General features: G+C 42.7%; 2 protein-coding genes across 4 annotated transcripts in view; one reads left to right on the forward strand and one right to left on the reverse strand.

The window, feature by feature from the left end:
- Positions 1-780: 780 nt before the first annotated feature.
- PSMC1 (proteasome 26S subunit, ATPase 1) lies at positions 781-9,574 on the forward strand. 2 transcript variants are annotated; one of them, XM_080617670.1, is made up of 11 exons: positions 781-862; positions 1,547-1,600; positions 2,423-2,519; positions 2,934-3,058; positions 3,569-3,754; positions 3,937-4,065; positions 4,986-5,082; positions 5,260-5,449; positions 6,782-6,933; positions 8,404-8,558; positions 9,368-9,574. In XM_080617670.1, the coding sequence occupies exons 4-11, from the start codon at positions 2,999-3,001 to the stop codon at positions 9,500-9,502; spliced, it is 1,104 nt and encodes a 367-aa protein (XP_080473796.1). In that variant the 5' UTR covers positions 781-862; positions 1,547-1,600; positions 2,423-2,519; positions 2,934-2,998; the 3' UTR covers positions 9,503-9,574. The 2 variants fall into 2 exon arrangements, with proteins under 2 accessions (XP_080473796.1, XP_080473795.1); XM_080617669.1 differs by having other exon boundaries at positions 817-878.
- A 2,854-nt stretch (positions 9,575-12,428) lies between these two features.
- Positions 12,429-20,928, reverse strand: part of NRDE2 (NRDE-2, necessary for RNA interference, domain containing) — a 31,915-nt gene continuing 23,415 nt past the window's right edge. Inside the window, exons 11-14 of one of the 2 annotated variants that reach the window (XM_080619005.1) lie at positions 19,861-20,789; positions 17,516-17,654; positions 14,422-14,493; positions 12,429-13,458 (exon numbers count right to left, since the gene is read on the reverse strand). In XM_080619005.1, coding sequence (XP_080475131.1) covers positions 13,333-13,458; positions 14,422-14,493; positions 17,516-17,654; positions 19,861-20,789 — 1,266 coding nt within the window. In that variant the 3' untranslated portion in view covers positions 12,429-13,332. The remainder of the gene's footprint in view (positions 13,459-14,421; positions 14,494-17,515; positions 17,655-19,860; positions 20,790-20,928) is intronic. The other variant, XM_080619006.1, reaches the window with a different exon arrangement.

The following is a 20,928-nucleotide window of genomic DNA, read 5'->3' on the forward strand; positions in this document are numbered from 1 at the left end:
ATGTTTTCACTTGTGGCACAGCACAGCCAGAGAGGGTTGGTCGTGCTAGGAAGAGCCATTTCTCGGTGGTTAAGTAGTAGTGCTTAAGGGAGGTAACCTGAACTACCAGAGTGAAGGCATACTTTGCCGGCGTACTGAGGTTTTAAGCATCATTTTCATAGATGTTAACATTGCTGCAGCTGGTAATTATGAGCTTCAATGTGTATCATGAAGCTTATAACTGTAATGAACTGAGGTGTAAGAATACTTCAGAAATACCTCATTGGGAAGGAACTCTGCTTTTGTCTAGGTTTATCAGACTGTTTGAAGTATCTTCCCTACTTAACCATCCCAACGTGGTGAAAAGTGCTGGTAACCTGACACTGTATTCAAAAGCTACCGCTACTTTCCTCGTAGCTGGAATATGACGACGTGGTGCCTGCCAAGGGGACAGAAACCACCCCTTCTCCAACAGACGTCCCGCTGCGCTCAGGAGGACCGATTCAGACGCGCTGTGACCCGCCCGCAGGCCGCAGTCACACCAACACAGGCGGGTTCCGCCTGCAGCACACGAGCCACACGAGCCGCACACGGCGGGACGGCGACCTCGGCACGCCCCGCACCAACCAGCAGGACGCTCGCGGCCAAGTGCAGCACCGAGCGCCCCCTACCGACCGCCGCCTCAGGGCCTCGTGCCGTCCGGCCACGTGACCTCGCCCAGAGGGCGGGCGGTCTGAGGACGAGCAACCACTGCGCCCGCTGGACCACGTGACCTGGGGTTCGCCCCACCCACGCGGCGCTGTGGTGTTTGGCCCTGGTCGTACGCCGTAGCGACGCCGCCGCGTCCCTCGCCGGGAGTTGCTGGTGTGGTACTTCCGGTGCGGCGTCTAGGCAAGATGGTGAGGCAGCGGTGCGGTGTGGTGTTCGGGGGGGGGCCGGGCGCTGGGAGCGCGGCCGTGTGGGGCAGGGACTGGGCTGAATGTGCCTGAGCGGGACGGGGGCGGGGCAGGTTTCCTCAGGCATCGCCCCGCCACTGCCCGGGGGTTTTGCGGAGTCATCGCCGGGCCCGTAGGCTGCTCCGGCGGCAGCGGCGGGGGCAGCGCGGCTGGCTGCGCTGAGGACGAGCAAGGCTGTGAGCCGGGCGGGGTGCTGTGGGAGGGCCGCCTCGCTGCGCTAAGAGGAAAGTGTGTTTGTAGCGGTGGGTCTGCAGCGTCCCTGCAGCAGGGCCATCGATCGCGCCGCGGGTCTGGCCTTCTGCTAGAGGGGCAGCGGGGCTGGCCCGCTCTGCTCGCGGGAGATGTGATGCGCGCTGCTTCGTGCTGCTCGTGAATTTACACTGGCAAGGAATGAACTAAACCCACGATGCACCACGACAGCGCAGACAACACTGAACGTGGCCTTCCTGCCTCATAAGTCCACGCTTCTCATTATTTACTTTTGGCAATAAATTTAAATATATTAGTGATTTGTTTGGATAAGAGAAATCTAATGATGTCATTTCTTTACATGGACCTACATGGTTTCACGATTCACAGCTCAGGTTGTCTGTTGTTTTGGTTTTTCTTAGGGTCAAAGTCAGAGCGGTGGACACGGTCCTGGTGGGGGTAAGAAGGATGACAAGGTAACTAAAACCACAACAAAGGCTTTTAGTTATGGGATGAACTAAGGGTGTGTTATTACAGAGAGTGGCTGCAGTAGGCTTTATTTTACAACCTACAACTGTTTTTTGGTTTTGTACTCAGAACCGCACAAAATTCTGCTCTTGCTGGCTTTGATGAAATGCGTTCTCTCTTCTGGGTGCACAATGGAGAAAACGGGTTACTGTTCAAAAATAGAAAAAGAGGGTAACTGTAAAGGAAAACTGAAGTTATTTGACACTAGTAGTATACTTGTTAAACTATAAATATGTAAGGGTTAGGAAAGATGAGTTGCCTTCAGGCTGTCAAGTCAGTAGTTTTGGTTTGAAAATGACGTCATACTTATATCTGCATGAGGTCTGTACTTGGTGTTGTGGACCATTGGAGATCTTTGTTTGGAGATGGAAGTACAATGCACATGAGAAGCTGTGTCTGAGCTGACCGATTGAACGTGCTTTACCTGTGGGTTAAAATGCAGCAGAAACGTTCAGATTCAGCATTTGCCTCATCCTTCTGTGTCTGAGCTTTAGTTGTGATTTCCTTCAGGCTTCAGCCTTCTGTGTGCTGTATTCACTGAAAATTGGCAGAAATCTAAATTTGTTATTAAATGTAAAATAAGCAGGAGAAGATGTTTTTGAACCTGGATAAAGAATATTTCTTTTGGGCTTCTCACTGTGTATCATAAAGGAGACAGTTTCGTTATGTATCCATTCATTTCAGCTGAGCACTCTCAGTCTGTGCACCTAACGTCTGTATGTATTTTTCATTGTTAATAACCCAAATTGTTTTTTATTTTTGTGAATAAGGATAAGAAGAAGAAATATGAACCTCCAGTTCCAACCAGAGTGGGGAAAAAGAAGAAGAAAACAAAGGGACCAGATGCTGCCAGCAAACTGCCCCTGGGTAAGTGTCCTGCCAGCCCCAGCAGTGCTGTGGACAGTGGCCTTTGAGAGGTGCAGAGCTGTCCTTTCCCCTTGAGCTGGCTGGGTGTTGGTCACTAGTGGTGTAACAGAAGGGCAAATGTAATCTTATTTTGTTCTTTTACATTAGTTAGAAGTAAATTATTGTTATGCAAGATGCAGCCCAAGAATTCGTGAGTGAGACAGAAATTGAGATGAGGAGAAAAGCAGGGGAAACATTATCTTTAAAGATGGGGGGTTTTATGTAGGATTACAGTGGGACAAGTAAAAACAGTGGCTGCTGCTCACATAGAAGTTATTGGCAAAAAATAAAGCAGAGTTTCTGGTAATGAATTAGTGAATAATTGGTAGTATGTCAAACTTGATCTAAAATATTGTGATTCCACTTGGATTGCAGTGACTCCTCACACACAGTGCAGACTCAAATTGTTGAAATTGGAGAGAATTAAAGATTACCTCTTAATGGAGGAAGAATTTATCAGAAATCAAGAACAGATGAAACCTTTAGAAGAAAAACAAGAGGTGAGGCTTGAGTTAATTGTTACATCTAATGTTACAGTAAGTGCTCTAATGTGAAATATGAGCAATGGGAATAAAGTGCCATGAATATGTAAGTCAGTACAAACATACTGTATGTGTTACAATTATTTGTTAAATCTCAATTACTGTCCAAAAACCAGAAGACTTTTTTTTTCTAGTGGTGTAATGGTTTTAGTCCAAGTATTGGTTACTACATATGAGGCCATGGTGGTTTTTAGCTTGTTAGTGGTCTGTCCAATTGCAGCTCCCAGGTAGCCATCAGCAGAGACAGAAAGAATATTCTAGCTGTGCACATCCATATAGTAGTGTCTATAGAATAAGACAAAAACAGTAGTGGATTTTGTTACTGGCCTCTGCTATTACACCTTCTAGTGCAGAAGATCAACCACAGGAAAAAACGGTTCTGTTCAGTGTGAACTGTTGAGCCAGTGTTGTACAAGAATGTTTTTGCCTGTGTTCTTGAGTTGTTTCTTGGGTTCTTCTTGGCAACAGGAAGAAAGATCAAAAGTGGATGATCTGAGAGGAACACCGATGTCCGTGGGTACCTTGGAGGAGATCATTGATGACAACCATGCTATTGTGTCCACATCAGTAGGGTCTGAACACTATGTCAGTATTCTGTCTTTTGTGGACAAGGATCTGCTGGAGCCAGGCTGCTCTGTCTTGCTAAACCATAAGGTGAGCTGGTTTCATAAAAAGAAACAAGTCCTTGTGCGGTTTTTAACTCGCCTTTTTTTCTGAGAATCACAAGAGCGCTGAAGCTGTTTATTTCATCTATCTAAATAGATGGGCATTGGGAATAGGCTTGAGCTTGTATTAACAGCGCTTGCTTGATTTGACAACTCTTATGCTTGAATTAGGTTCATGCTGTGATTGGAGTCCTGATGGATGACACAGACCCTTTAGTTACTGTGATGAAAGTGGAGAAGGCTCCTCAAGAAACATATGCTGACATTGGTGGCCTTGACAACCAGATTCAAGAAATCAAGGTACTCGGTTGTACTGTTTTGCACTGTTCAGCAAGCTACTGATGTAGCTGCTGTGCTGGAGGCTTGTAAGTGTCACCACAGAGCAACTGCTGCTCACACAGCGTTCTGTATCTTGCTCTACAGCCTTTCTTCATTTGGTTTTGCTAGGAAGGCTCATGGGCCTAAGTCTCTAAGGTGGGAGCATACCAGCAGTACATACAGAAACCTTTCATTGGGAGCCTGTAGAGCCCTGAGCTCGTAAGACCTCTGCAATAACTTTTGCAAAACTACTGTTTTGCAGCATAAAAAGTTACTGATTGTTGCGTGATGAGAGTTAAATTGTAAGAAGTGCAGAGGTTGTTTTGAGTGTGTGGTGCCATGCAGTCTGAGGATTTAGTGGGTAGGGGCTTGGGGCTTGTTTTGTGTTTGCATTTGTTTGTTGGTGGGTTGGGGGGTTTTGTGTTCGGTTGGGTTCTGGTGGTTGGTTTTGGGGTGTTTTTTTCTGGGGGGGGGATGGGGGTGTTTTTGTTTTCCCTACTAGCAGATCTCTATCTGTGAACCCTCTTAAAACTCAACCCTTTTGCTTTGATTTACATATTTTCAAAATCACTGATGAGATCTGCAGTGTCTGATAACTTATGGTGGAAGGCATCCTTCATAAGGAGTCTTCCATGAGCATTTGGGACTCCAGGGCTCTAGATTCAGTGTTGGAGGAGGGGGAACACTCACTGCTTCTCTTCCCCATGTCAGGTGGGAACAATAGGAAGGCTGTTCAGATAGAGTAGTTATCTGCCTTAGAACTGAGGCAGTAGAGAGACAGGCTTTTCAAGGTCTGTCTTGAAATCAGTGAAGTTCTCTTTGCATTCATTACTTTTATTAATGCTGTTGAGACCCCTACAGAACTGTGCAGAGCATTCACTCACTGTTTGCTTGTGCTGCAGGAGTCTGTGGAGCTTCCTCTCACCCACCCTGAATACTATGAAGAGATGGGTATAAAGCCACCTAAGGGAGTCATTCTGTATGGCCCACCTGGCACAGGTATCTTTTACAGTACAGTAACACCTCTGCTGTGCTAACACAAGTGAAATAAATATACTTGGTTAGTACTAAAGCACTGCCAAGTCTGTCACAGATTTCGTGTGACTGTTTTGTTAAAGCACCTCCCTTCCCCCCCACCTCAGACTAGCTACAGTATCTTTTCCCATCCAAACCTAGGTAAAACTTTACTAGCCAAAGCAGTGGCCAACCAGACTTCAGCAACCTTCCTGCGAGTGGTTGGTTCAGAACTTATACAGAAATACTTGGGTGACGGTCCGAAGCTCGTGCGCGAGCTGTTCCGTGTGGCTGAAGAACATGCCCCATCCATTGTCTTCATCGATGAAATTGATGCCATTGGCACAAAGAGGTACCGTATTCCAGCTCTGGCTTCACGCACAAGTGTTACCAGGGACAGTAAATGGTTTACTAGAAACATTTCTTTTGCAACCATATTGGTACTCAGTTTCTTAGCTCTGCTACCATCTCATAATACTCTTTTTGATGTAAGCATTTTTAACAAGTGAAACTTCAAATAACTTCTCCAAAACTAAAATACATCACAGCCTTTTCATATTAAATAGGTATGACCAGAAACTTAGCCCCTGTTCTCTAGCTCTACCTGTTAGCATCTCTATGACACAGTATCTTAGGCAGAAGGAGACCCTGTGTACGAGTTCATAGGGCATCCCCTAAGGGCAGATCCAGTTATCAGCTTCACTGATTCAACTGTAAAGCAGCATCGTTCATGCAGAGTGTATCCATTTCTCATTTGCATCGCAGATAGGTGGCTAAATACTTACATTCTTAAAGTATTACATATTAAGCTACAGAGTATGACGCCATGGAGAAGCATTGCTTGTGCCACACTATTGTTAGCCTGTATCTGAGTAGTATTACTTTGAAAATTCCATAGGTTGTGTGGAACTGTCCAATACAAGTAGTCTTTAAAGTAGTCAAATGTTTTTATTTTTTTTAAATAAGTAAAAAGGTGCTCATACAGACTGCTGAACAGCTACTATCCTGAAGCTCCAGCCGAAGGCAGCTTCTGCCCCATGTAGCATGTAGAAAGGATTGGACTGATGATGAAGTATGTAACACATGCAAGTCTTTGTAACCTTTACATTGCTTTGAACCGTTGCTGAATATGGCTGCACTGGTTTGGGTGCAGATTGTCTAGTCTGGTACTAGCAAAATGAAATAGCTGAGCTGCAAAGTGGAGAGCTATGGCCACTGGTACCTGTGCTTCAGGAAGATCAGGATTAAACCGGGATCCACACTAGCAGGGCTGAAGGGTGCTCAGTCACAACCGTGTATGTAAGGAAAAACTCTGAAATGGAAAAAGGTGTGACAAGGTGCTTTTTCTATGAAGTGGATGCATGTGCTTTAAATAATGAGGGGTTTTCCTTTTTATGTTAATTTTGTTTGGAAAAATGACAAAATTTCCTTTGCAGGATTGCTATTACTTTCCCCAGCCACAATAATAGTTCAGTGTGTCTTTGTACCTTGATGTTACAGTGTGATTCTGAAAAGGTGCTTTTTATTTTCTGTGGTTGAACATTAAATTAAATGATAATCTATTATGGGTGTTAAAAAACCCCAACAAAGCACCACAGACTGTTATACTGATGTGCTTGTAGCAGTTTTGTGAAATATGTTCTTAAGTTTGCCAAGTGCTTTTTTTGACTCTGTTCTCTTATAGGTATGATTCAAATTCGGGTGGCGAGAGAGAGATCCAGCGTACCATGCTGGAGCTGCTGAACCAGCTGGATGGGTTTGACTCTCGGGGGGATGTTAAAGTTATCATGGCTACAAACAGAATAGAAACACTGGACCCAGCTTTAATTAGGCCAGGTAAGAGACTTCCTGCTGTGGGAAGTCATTGTTGGGGTAAGGTGTGGTGCAGCAGCAGCATTTCATTCCTGCCTTCAGCAACTAGGGGAGGTGGGGCAGCGCCACTTACGCCTTACGGATCAGAACTTGGTCCAGGATTTTGACACCAGGAAGCCGGTCTGCTTCTCTACTGACCTGGCCTGCTGCTGTCATTCAGGGGACAAGTAATGCCTTATTTTGGCATATGTATTACATGTTGAGCCAAGAGCTTGAAGAGGCACAAGTAGCATTTTTAAATGGCCACTAAAAATGTACAGGAACGTAACACATCTGGGGTCTGTTCAATTGCAAGGTAGAAAGCAACACAGAGATAAAAGGAATAAGCTAAGCCTCCCCTTGGGGTCTTCAAGTAAATCCACAGTATTGAAGAGATTGTGAAAATTCTCCTAAAGTAATAGAGGTAGGATAGAAAGAAAAGGTAATTTAAGCTGAAATTGTCAAAAATCTGCTCTGAGCACTCACTGGACTGCAGGGTTTATACAAACCTCCGCAGTGTGGAGGTGCTGAGATGTGTTTGTGGTTTTTAAAAGAAGTCTGGTTTTGTCACCACACTTCTCCAAATCAAAGCCGGGAGAGCCCAGAGGAAATACTTTTAACATCAGTATTGAAAGACAGGCTGAGATGATCTCAAACTTGTTGGAAGGAAGCATCCTACACCTGTCAGCTATGTACATTACAACCATCCTGTGAGCAATCAGGGCATGTCTAGCAACTGACAGAGCTGCTGTTGTGTAGGATCTCCTGGGGTATTGTAAGTGGTGCCATCAACCCCTTAGAGAAGATGCTGTAAAACTGAAGAAAAGCAGGAATGATCCAGAGATGGAAAATGTCTTTAAAAAGATTGTTCATTAAACTGGAACAATGGGTACCAGAACATCCAGAGCCCCTGCTGACACACAGGAAACATCTGGCAGGGGCACGCAGCACAACTCTTCAGGCAAAACCTGCTGCCATCAGTTGAGGGTTTGGGTTTTTTCTTTGGGGTTTTTGTTTTTAGGATGTTGGTTACACAGGGAGAGAAAGCTCCCATGGTGTTTTGTGTATGTGAATGTGGCAGAAAAACAAATTTGAGAGCTAAGTGTCATCTCAGAGTAGAATGAAATCGATTAAAAAACTCTTTGATTAATCCTTTTCTATACTATGATGCGTTTGGCGGGGGGGGGAGGGGGAGGTTCATGTTCCCCAGGTGAGTAGTCTGTTACTTACTTGCAGTGACACAGGCTTTTCCAGCAGTGTGGCATCTGTCAGCTCCCATAGTTTCTTGTTCATGGCCAGCAGTCTGATCTCACTTTCTATGCCAAGATGTGATTGATTGATGTGATTGTGGTGGGAAAGAACAGTTGCTGTCAGCCTCACCTTGAGACATTCTTCCTGTGCCCTTCCCAGTAGCTGTGTGCAAAAACCCTAAGACTGAGCTTTCCTTTTGCACAGGGCGTATCGACAGGAAAATAGAGTTCCCCCTACCTGATGAGAAGACCAAGAAACGAATCTTTCAGATTCACACAAGCAGGATGACATTGGCAGATGATGTGACTCTGGATGAGCTGATTATGGCAAAAGATGATCTAAGTGGCGCAGATATTAAGGTCAGTGTACATGACCGTTGTTTATACTTCAAAACACAAATTGGATCTCATTCTTACTGCATTCAAAAACTAACAGTTGAAACTGTTCTCCAATGACCTGTGGCTCCATCACTGGGGGACAGTTGGCTGGCTTTAAAATACCTTTTATGAGTGCCATGCACTTGGCTTTACACAGGGGGAGTTTAACAAACCTGTAATGATGACGTAGCTTCTGTTGAGAATAGTGTGTATCTGTTACCTGTTAAAATATGACATTTTAGAAGTAGTGAAGTGGAAATTAGAAGGAGAATGTGGAATCTTGCACAAAGATGCAAGCTTTTTAGGTATTACTTAAAATTGCTTCTTATCCTGTGCTATCTTATAGATTCAGTTGCAAGCAGCTGAAAATGCAACTGTAGCTTAAGCAGGTTCAGACTTAAGTAGTCTGCTTTTCTGAAGTAGCTGGGGCCCTTGCCAGAGGTACTACACATGACATTACTCTCAGCTCACTGCAGAAGGGTAACGCAGTCCACATTACCCAAACTGGAGGTGCATGTCCTCACAGGGGAGAAGTAGTGTGGTTATGAAGGTGCTTTTCTGTTACAGCAGCATTACTCTTGCCTGCAGGAGGACATGCTCTTCTGGCTTTATCCAGTGTTCTATGTGGTTCAGTGCTAATGAACAGTATCATACATCAGAATGCAAGTTTTGTTAGTGCTCTTCCCTTCTGCTGGAGTCACTCAGAGCAGCGTGGAGGTGCTGCTGCCCTCTGAGGTGGGGCTTGAAGGGGCTGTGCAGGGACTGTGACTTACTCTTGCTCTCTGTTGCAGGCCATTTGCACAGAAGCTGGACTAATGGCACTGAGGGAACGGCGAATGAAAGTAACAAATGAAGACTTCAAGAAGTCTAAAGAGAATGTTCTCTATAAGAAACAGGAGGGAACCCCCGAGGGACTGTATCTTTAAGTCACCTGCCTCTCTGGGGCCTCCCAGGAACTCTTTGTGTTGATGACAGTTGATATCTATGATGTAAAACCAGTCTGGCTGATTGTCATTCTTGAAGAGGTTAAGTGCTGCTGGGGGTTTTCAGTCAGTGTAACACTTTGCTACCAAAGCAGTTCAATTCAAATAAATGTTTTATTGGGAAACAAAGCCCTACTCTTTAGAGGGCACTGGCTGTTGCTTTTGTAAGACTTACTTGAAATGCTGGTGTCATACGAGTGCTTGTCTTGGTGCTCCACACCACACTGTACAGGCAGGAGCCCCACCTCTCAATCACCGTGAGGCACCAAAGTCTTTTACAACTGCTAATTGCTGCTGCTGTTAAAGTTTTAATTACCATTCTGTAGATCTTCTTAGGGGCCAAGGAACTAGGCCTGCAGTCCCTTCTAAGTGTCCTATGTCATATATACATAAAAATTAATGAAAAACATTCAAATATGCTTTAAAAGGACCAGCTTTCTTTATCACAAGAAAGCAAGGTGGGCACTTCCTTGTATTCTTAAAGATCTAAACACATTTGGGTAAGGCAGTATTACGAAGTTCATCCTTCTTTTTTTTTTCCCCCCAACAGGATTACAGTTACAAACATGCTTTCTTCACTGAGTTAGAGGTCTCCAATAGGAACCAAGACAGTAGGAGGTTCTACAGCCTAGCGCCGTCCACAGCAAGATGTAGGTACTACTAAGGCCAAGGTGCTGACCAACTGAGGTGTCCAGGTGCTCGGCAGGGAGAGGTTCACAAGTCACGTACATGGTGTTCTGCAGCATAACCTTAAAATGAATTCTGGCCCTCTGAACAAACTCATGGCTACAGCTCCATCCCCATAGGAGCTGGATTTCTATTTTGCTAGATGGTGGCAATGCACGTACTGCTTATAAAGTACTTTGTGTAGTTCCAAGTAGCTACTTTACAAAAGTAGCACTTTTGTTAAGTTCCAAGTAATTAATTTCCAACTGTTGACTCTTAAGGTTTATGTAAAAAGTTCCATACACAGAACACAGCCAACCAATGTGCAGTCTTTGTTCTGGAAACTTTCTGTGGAGCAAATGCTAGCCCGTAAGACACCAGGAGTTGTTCACACATCAATCCCTTTGGTAACTGCCAGTGCTGCAGCAACAATGGCAGCACCAAGGCCAAGAGATTTTGGGTTTCTATGTAAAAATTCTGTGGTTCATTGTTAAAAACAAACCCTACAGATGGAGTCTTGAATCCGGATGACAGGAACCCTGAAATAGACTTGGTTTTCATCTGGAGATGGATAGAAAAACAACAGAGTTTTATTACCCATTCTTACAAACCTTAGGAGATCTGTCTCTTTGGAAAGGTCATAGCCAGCCATGTTTTAGCACTTTCTAATCATGGCAGTTGATCTCACCATCCCTGGAGGGGCTGGAGAGCTCAGACATGTGGCGAGCAAGGCTTTTTATTTGGGACATGGTCGGTAACACTGGCTGGAAGCAACAACTACAAAGCAGTTGGTTCAACTGAAGGAGCTGCAGTGTATTAAGCTAAACCAAGAACTGGGTCCTGGTATGCTGTCTGCCACACCAGTAACTGAGGAAGGAACAGATTGGAAAATTAAGTTCTTACCTTTTAGAGCAGAGTTTAACTTCTCCCACTTTCTCCAACATTTTTGAACTTGAGTCACAAAGATCAAGACAAAGGTAATAAAGATCAGGAGCAAGTGAACAGTGAGCTCACTTACTCCCATAAGGGTAGGAAAAGCCACTAGAGTTTCAATTACAAGGCAAGACTGGCTCCAGGAAGTGAACAGCCTCCAAGCACCCCAAGCAAAGGGGCAGCACCAGTGCTGCAGTTTGAAGCTGTGCAAAGGGAAGGGTTGAGGAGGGGATCTACAGAAAAGTGTCTGAAACCAGAGTCATTCCTGCCTCCGTCACTGCAATTTCCACAGTGCAGTTGGGCAGGGTGCTAGATGATCTCACCTAGGCTCCCTGTCCGCTTAAAAGGTTGGACCAGATGATCTTCCAAGGTCTCCCAACCTGAGCTGCTCTGATTCCATGCCTTTGAAGAGAAACACAAGCAGGAGCACAACTGAGCTTCCCCCATCTCCATGTCCCTTCCAGGTCTTTACAGGAAATGGCATTCCACTTTGATGGGAGAGAAAACCACACACAGAATTTGTGATGTTCAGCGCACAGAGTGACTCTCACCTCCAGTTCAGGGACTCTCAATCCCTGAAAGCAGCACAGATTTTAAAAATATGTATTTTTTTTACACAGGCTAATCAGTTACTTCTGTAGCAAAACCAGCATCACTTGCAGCCACAGCAGTGTTACACGGCTCTCAGGAAGTGCTGTAATAGCATTTAGAATTGCACATATTGCCTGTAATGTTTAAAATCATTTTAGAAATAAATAAATAAATGAAGCGCAGCCTCAACTAAGATGTACTGTATCTTGTATTGTGGTGCTACAGGGAAGCCTGACCCACAGGTTGGTATGGCTTTGTCAAGCCACAGTTTTCCACGTAGTCAAATCTCACCAGTTGGCCTTGGGTGACATGGTTTAGTGTGGGGTGTCCCTGCCCATGGCAGGGGGGTTGGAACTAGATGATCTCAAGGTCCTTTCCAACCCTGACTATTCTATGATTCTATGATCCCAATGGCCTTAGTGCAGTTAGCGACATTTCTCCTGAAAAGCCTCTGAAACACTTCTGGCTATTCAGTGGCTGCAGGTGCCCTCTTTTCAGATGAAGATCCAGTTTCTGAGTATCTGAGTCTCAAGAGCATGGATGTTAAACAGCCTGGTACATATTTCAGCACAGTCAGTCTTATAAAACAAGTATGTGTCACAGTTTAACCATATCTTTAAATTTACTATATTTCATATTCTCTAGGAGCTTGCCTAAAGACTCCTGGAATACAAACTATTACTTTAACATTCATGTTTTGACTACTTTGCCACCTTTGGTGAGGATTAAATACAGAATAGACGTCTACTTCCCTTATGATGATTGCCTGTATTTAGGTCAAAAGCGAGTAATCACTTACAAAAACTTGTTTAAAAGTGAGCTGCTTAGAGATGCATTATGGATACAATTTCAGTTTTAATACAACCACAGTTTATTAAATTAAGAAATAAAAATAATTCAAGTTCCTTTTGATTTTTCAAATAGGTATATTTTTCATAAATATTCTTATTAAAAGGATCATCTGTCTAAACATACAAGCCCAAAATAGATGCTTGCTCAAGCAGAGACTCAGCCTGTACTAACAGTTTATATACAGATGTAATGGCTGTTTGACTCTAGTTATGTATACACGCACATGCATACCAAGCTGAACAAAACTACTGAAGCCTGCCAACTGGAGGACAGTGGAGCATCTATTTGGCAGATGTTTACTTCCTGTGCTGCTCACCAAACCATAGTTGGCATGTACTGACTCTCCGCTGAACTCTAGGGAATGTAATTTCAAACAACAGAATAAGAAATGTGGGCTATGTTCAGCAGGAGGCTATTTATATGAGGGTATCCTTCTGTAGGAGCCAGCGATACTTCAGAGAAATGGATGCATTTTGTGGGCAAAATGCAGTACTTGACTCCAGAATACTTGCAGCTAACGGAACTCCATTTGCATGGCAATTTATATCAAAGCTTTAAAAAAATACAAAGAAAACCAACCAAAAAACCCCAAAAAAAGCCGTAAGTAAAAAACAAAACCAAAAAACCCATGGTATCCAATCCCAACAGAGTTCCTGTTTGGAGAGAGATAGGTCCAACTGTTCATTTTGGAACTAGCTTCTGTACTGTCTCTGCTCATCTCCACTCCTTTTTTAAACCTCTAATAGCAGATCCAGCTCTTCCATAGGCAGCCGCACTCTCAGTTCTTTTTCAGTCATTAGGTCAAGTGTCTCCTGCAGGTCATCAGGGAAGTACTCCACTGCATCCATATAGAGCACCTAGAAAGACAATGAGAACATTTTCTATGCCATCTTTCTATCACAGCAAGAAACATGGTATACAGAAGCACAGAGATACACAAACAACTCCATAGAAAGAATGTCAGAAATCTCAGAACCATATAATATCTCAAGCTCAAAGGGAGCCCTAAGGATCCATGCTCCTTGCAGGACTACCTAACACTAAGCCATATGACTTAAGAACATCATCCAGATGCTCCTTGAACTCTGACAGGCTCGGTGCCATGACCACCTCCATGGGAAGCTGTTCGAGTGACCGATCATCCTCTCAGTGAAGAACCTTTTCCTAATTCCCCATCTGAACTTCCCCTGTCACAGTTTCGTGCCATTTTCTCATGTCCTATCACTGGTCACCAGAGAGAGACTGGCACCACCCCCTCTGCTGCATTTGCTACTTTAAAATAACACAAACAGAATTACTACATCTGCAGTGACACCAATGTATAATCAAGTCTTTTCCAAGTCTTACTAAATAATTTCACTCCAAAAGATACAATGCAGGTCAAGAGGCACTGGAGCATTTGCAGCACACACAGGTATCTCTGAGGAGCTGCATGTGCTCCTGAATAGTTCCTGATACTAAGCTCTAAATTCAAGTTTATTTGCCTATATATTTGTTACTACTGTGCTCACAAGGTAACATGGTCTGAAAGACCTGATCATTTTATCCAGAGGAGAATTATCTCCCTACCTCATGCAATACAACACTCTTCTGTTCTGAAATGCTAACAGCACTGACCACTGTTTGTTTCCATTTTGGATGCATCTCTTATTTGCAGAAAAGCTTACAGTACCACTTCAGAAACCTCTCCTTTCATTTGCACGTAACTCATTACAACAACTACCAGTGTCTAACTTTTTTCTTTTCTTCTTTTTTTTTTTTTCAAATACAGAACTTCAAAAATTAAAATATGATGCCAGGTTTATATTTTTTGTGCTTACCTTTGCCCAAGGACAGTTTTGAAGGGCTTTATAAAATAACCCTTTACTCTCTTCTTTTTTTCCTACTGAAACCTGTGTGAGAAAAAAAAAAGATGTTCATGTTTCAATGCAGTAATAGCTGGAATAATGAAACAATTATCTCCAAGACAAAGAAATTACTGCTGGAAAGCTCAGCGTTCTGCAGAGGAATCCTTATTACTATATATTGTGGTTGTTATGCAACTTGATAGGTTACACTTGTGATACTGCTTACACTCTCCAAAGTCATCGAAGAGATGTTTTTGAGGAGTTGCAAGGCTTTACTTGTATGACAAGTAACAGAACAAGGATCTGCCAAGTATTTCAGTTAAAGTCAGCGCCTTTGCCTATTGTTTGACAACAATACTGCAAGAGTGCAAATCATTTACCAAAATTTACACCTATTATACTACACATATACTACACAGGAGCATCTTTAGTACACTGAAGGCAGTAATATATTATTTTTGTGCACTGGAGAGATCATGCCACACACATTCCCTTACTCGGCAGAAGCTTGTTAAGACCCTTACATATGGATATGTCAAATTAGCATCTATCTGGAAGGAGTTCAAACTTCTTCCTCCAAGTACTCACTCCAATATATGATACAACTACAGAGCACACAGCTACCATGAAGAGTACCAGAGGTCAGTGCTCAACAACCTCCCCAGCTTCAGTCATCCCAGTTACAGGAAGAAATAATTACGATTTCTTGTGAAAAAATCTTTTTAATTGGCTACTTTAAAAACCACTGGCTGTAGAAGAAACTTGTGCTGTTCTGGTGTGTCATGATCTCCCTTTACTGAATTGCAATGCACTTCACATGCTGCCAACCCTGCTGCCAGAGCCGTGCACTCAGATACACACACATCTTTTGCAGCTCTGCGAAGAGCTGTCAGTAGCATTCTGCCTCTACATTTTTCACAGAATCACTGAATTTGGAAGGAACCTCTGGAAGCCATCTGCTTCAACCCCTCTGCTCACTCAAAACAGGGTCAGCAAAAGGAGGCTGCTCAAAACCATGTCTATTTGGGTTTTGAATATCTCCATGATGAAGACTCCATAACCTTTGCACAACCAGTTTCAGTGTTTCATCACCCACACAGTAAAAAAGCTTTTTCTTATGCTTAAATGGAAATTTCTGTATTTAAATTAGTCGCCATTGCCTCCTGTCCTGTCACTCAGCAGCACTGAGAAGTCTGGCTCTGTCTTTACACCCTCACATGAGGTATTTATACACAGGGACAGCATCATCCAGGAGCCTTCACTTCTCCAGGCTGAACAATTGCAAGTTTCCCAGCCTCTCTCTGTACAACACATGCTCCAACCCCTTACTCATCTTCATGGCTCTTGGCTATTCAAAGGGACCTGGACAGGCCAACAGCAGAAGATGGTGGATCAGCGACTCCTCTTGATTTTTATATCATCTGCAAACTTGACGGTAGATGCTCTCATCATCCAGATCATTAATGAAGATGTTAAAGGGCTCTGCTCCCTGGGGTACAGCACCGGTAGCTGGCCTACAGCAGGAGTTCACACTGCTGATTACAACCCTTTGAGCCTGGCAGTTCAGCCACATGTCAGCCCACCTCACTGTCCACTTACCTAATCCATGCTTCATCAGCTTGCCTGTGAGGATGTTACCGGAGGCAGTGGAAAAGGCTTGCTAAAGTTGAGATTAAACAATATCCACTGCTATCCCCTCACCCACTGAGCTAGTCATCTCACCGTAGCGCAGCTACCAGATTGGTCAAGCATAATTTCATAAAACAATAAATAGGAATTTAAGAGAAATATTTTGTTTCAAAATATATATAAAAGTTTTGTGTTTTTAAACAGCGAGAAGGTTTTTCCCAAAATACCAAAGACTGACTATCTAGACATACCCAAAGAGAAAACAGATCTACAGATCTTAAGGTAATATTGGGCAATAACAACTTCTTCCGTATATGAAAATGTTAATGTTTCTAGTTGATTTTTCTTCTCTGAACAATGTTATTCAAAGCTATTACTGTAAAAGCATTATTTTCCTCCATCTTATTAGCATCTAATAAATACTCATTCTTGTAAAGAAGATACCTTCCATGAATGCATCATTAGTGATAGAATGCATACTGGGTGATTTCACTTCAGCATTTGTGCATACTGAAGTCTAATTAGTAGTTTGTAAAGAGTAACAGTAATTCAATTGTACATCCCCATACACAAGTTGTATAAAATATTTGCAAGCACATATTTCTATAGTAATTCATATAATAATTTACAGTACTTTTTATTTTTATAAGAGCAAGTAGTAGTAGGACAATAGGTAATACCTTTAAACTGAAAAAGGGGAGATTTATATTAGATATTAGGATTAAATCCTTTACAGTGAGGGTGGTGAGGCACTGGCACAGGTTGCTCAGAGAAGCTGTGGCTGCCCCATCCCTGGAAGTAATCAAGGCCAAGTTGGACAGGGCTTTGAGCAACCTGGTCTAGTGGAAGGTGTCCTTGCCTATGGCAGAGGGCTGGATCTAGATGATTTTTAAAGTCCCTTCCAACCCAAACCATTCTATGCTTCTGTGATTTGTTTAGAAATGGTCACTAATAGTGCCACACAAGACATGTTCTCAAACACAAACCAAGTTTCTCCTTCCCCTACCTCCTCTTGTATTTCACAGCATGCTGACTGCTGCTCCCTGCCCACTTACCTTTATATTCTTAGTAAGACAGGGTGCAATCCATCTATTGACATCTTATGATGTATTTTTTATCTGTGTAAGATGGCAGACACAGTAACTTGCCTGCATCTATGTTAACACTTCAATGCCAGAAGCTATTATTCTTTTTAATCCATAGAATTACATTTCATTAATATTCCCAGCAATAAGAGCGTGAAAATTCAAACATTATCACCTTGCAAATCATGAGGTATGGCAGCATTTAGTATTCCTTTTCAATCTACAGGATTGTAAATGTGTTGATAAGAAATTTCAAATATGATAAAAAAAAAAAAAAAAAAAAAAACAAAAAAACACCAAAAGCAGCAAAACACCAAACAAACCAAACCCAAACCCACTACTACTTTTCTTACCAGAAAGTTCAAATACATTCTCCACAGCAGTGGACAATGGGTACCATTTTCACTCTGCACTGCATGTTCAAACAGAGCTACAATCCGATTTGTTAGTCCAGTTTCAGGAATAGTAGAATGTACTTCACCAACATCTGCCCTGAAACACAGAGGAAAAAAGAAACCAGAATCCCTTAAATCCAAGCTAAAGGAGCACATCCAGGTAAAAGATCATACAGATTAATGTACTCTCTGTTCACACAACACTCTGTACTGCCAGCTTTCTGCATTTCATGCTACAAACTATGAATGCCATAAAGCAGACTTTTAGCACTTGCTAGTCAACACAGCTCTAAATAGGAAAATCTGTAAAATCAGTCTTGTGAAAATTCTTTTAGCATGTTGAGAAATTAACCCTGCTCAACTGGAGGAGATAATTTATCTTTGAGTACCATAATCCCTATCATATGAGCGTAAAACACTCATCTTAGTCTTCACTCAAGATCCTTTATCATTCCAAGCTTGGCATAGCAGCTCAAAACCAAATTCAAGTCTATGTCAGGACGCCGCCTTCTGGCGCCCAGACAAGCCTGTTCAAATTTACCCCTGTCACCTTTGTAAGACCATACACTGGTCTTGGATCAAGGCCTAGATTACAGCTCTGGATCTCAACCATGATTACAATAATGATTCGCTTTTTCACCCAAAGTTTCAAATCCACGAAGTTCCAGGTATAATACAAAAGCAGGTATGTATCTTTCATCAAAGCATTGATTTCTATCTACAGCCGATACAGACAGGCTTATTTTTGATGCTTAAGCTTGAAGAGACAGCCTGGAGCACAAACGGCAACATCACTTTTGCCTGTGTGCACTCTCTCAGCCTGCCAGCTTGTTCCACTACCCACCCTTAACACTTGCTCCTAACTTGCCTCTTTTTTCAAGGGACTCTGAGGTTGTACTTCTTCTCATCTTAAACTTTCCGTGAGGGAAAATGATGACATCTACTCTGCAGGGAGTCAGACATTTAAAGCACTGTACCTCACACTGGCTTACACAGACTACTGCTTTACCCTTTGTGTTCATTTCTTTGAATGAATACCAAGTACTTAAACAAGCAGAAATACAAAACAAAACAGGAAATAAGTCCCACATAGTACAGACATTTTCTTAGTTTGTCACATCATAAACCACTAGTTTTACGCATGACTGACAGGACATTTCTCTCTCTGTTGCAGTAGTTCAGCTCTGCTCTTGCAACATCCAACTTATCCCTACACAAACGTAACCTATAGGAAAGGATACACTAGCAGAGAACAATCTGGAAAGGAACTAAATGTCACAGAGAAAATAATCATTCTGAAATTTTAACATCGGTTTCCAGTACCGATAATGAAAAGCTATCACAGTGTCAGCCTGTAATTAACAATAAATTGAATTACAATCCTTCTTTACATTTGGTGTCTGTAGAATTCTTATTACAATTTAGGATGACATACACTGACAGCTCAGGAATGCCACTATCACGCATGCATGCCTCTTGCCAGACTGTGGCAATCAAAGCAGTGGGTGCACTGTCATTTGAAAGTATACTGATAATTCTGTAATTTCATCAAGTATGAATATTGTAAGCTTACAGCTATGCAAAGCTTCCAGATAACACTTTCCTAGGAATCACTGTTGCTATGTGCAGACACAAAGAACCAAACTGCCAATGCTATTAAAGATACAAAGGTAGCAGCGTATAGGTAACTCCAAGCAATGGGTAGACAACTGTTACAGACTAAGCTTTAAGAATGAACGCATACCTCTGTTCCCCACATCTCCTGCACTGTGAGCAGACCAGACTGTGAATTAAGGAAATTTCCAGCCTCTTTTACCTAGCAACAACCCCATATGAAAACTACTCGCTATGGAAACAGATCTGTCACAACTCTATCCTGAGATCCAGGAGTAAAGTAGGGCAGTGAGCTCAGTCAGAAACCGCAGCGTAGCTCTGTATTACAGTCCTTATTGCTGCAATATTAAAATGCAGCAGTTTCTAAGCTCACAGGGTCTATCTTGGCCATCTAAGCAGGCTCTTAGTTATTTAGAAAATACTTAAAGAAGTGTGTACCATCTTGATATCAGTCACAAGTAATCAAACACAAAGCCATACACAATGTGATCCAGCAGAAAGGACAGGAGACTATCACCCATGTCTTTTAATTCTATGCAGGATTCTGCCACTGACTCTCAAACAAATAACCTTACCCAGCAACAGCTTCATCTGCAAAATGAGAACTATGATGGCATTCCTTCTTCTGTGTTAAATGATTAGACAGATTAAAAAAAAAAGCATAAACACAAGGAGCTGCAAGATATTACCTCTGGACACTGTCAGTGAGGTTTTTTCTCATCTGCTCTGCTTGGATTGCAAACAGCCATGGCTCTAAAGACTTAGTAGACCTTGTGACACCATCAAAAAATCTTCGTGCTTTGCTAGCACTGTGAGACTTCCTTTCGATGTGGATATATGACCTCCAAAGAGACTGGTTGCTAGGATACCGTTTCAGAGCCTCCGTTAGTGCCTCCCGCAGAGGATTCAAAGGATAAGTACTGATTTTCATGTGGAATCTCAGTAAATTCGTACGCAGCAGTGTGACAGCTTCGAGAGCAGTGGGAAAATTCTGAATGCCAAAATTCTCTTCAGTATTTTCACCTTTCTGTGGACCAGAAGCTTCAAGTTTTTCTGAAGTCTGTGCATATATCAATACTGCAGCATCAATCCCAACAGTCAAATACTGGAGCAGCGCGTAACAACCAACCAAGTTAACCAGCTGATCAGCATCACTGCCCTGGTCCTGATCAGAAACTGGCGTTTTACTTAGATGATCTTGCAGTGCTTTCTCATATGTTTTACGAGCTTTCAACACATTCACAGATAACACTTGTCCACTATACGGCACATATGGTCCACCCTCAGCCAATGTGGTCAATATATGAGCAGCACGTGACATAACAGCTACTTCCACACTTTCTAGTATTTCAACTTCCAGCTGAGCATAAAGCAGACTGAGGCTGCAGAGCTGGGGATTCTTCAATCCTTCTGCTCCAGCTGCACAAAGAGCTGTGTCAAATACTTTCCTGGCATCATCAATGTTACCAAGCAGCCATTCCAGGTAGGCATACAGCTTCCAGAGAGAAACGTGGTTTCTGTTGTCAGGTGCTTTAAGGAGATTCTTGGCCAACTTTTTACTCTTTTTCCCTTGCGCTTTCAGCTTCTTTTTGGTTTTTCCTTGGAGACACTGAACTACCTACAGGCAAGAATAAACAGAACAAATTGAGAGGGGTGAAGAACAAAAGAAAAACAAAAACCAACCCAAAACACAACCTCACAGCATTTTTTAGATTTCATTACTGTGTTTGTTCTCATATTGTTTCATATTTCACCAC

The sequence above is a fragment of the Psittacula echo genome, assembly GCF_963264785.1.
Source record: "Psittacula echo genome assembly, chromosome: 5".
In the NCBI taxonomy this organism is placed as follows: domain Eukaryota; kingdom Metazoa; phylum Chordata; class Aves; order Psittaciformes; family Psittacidae; genus Psittacula; species Psittacula echo.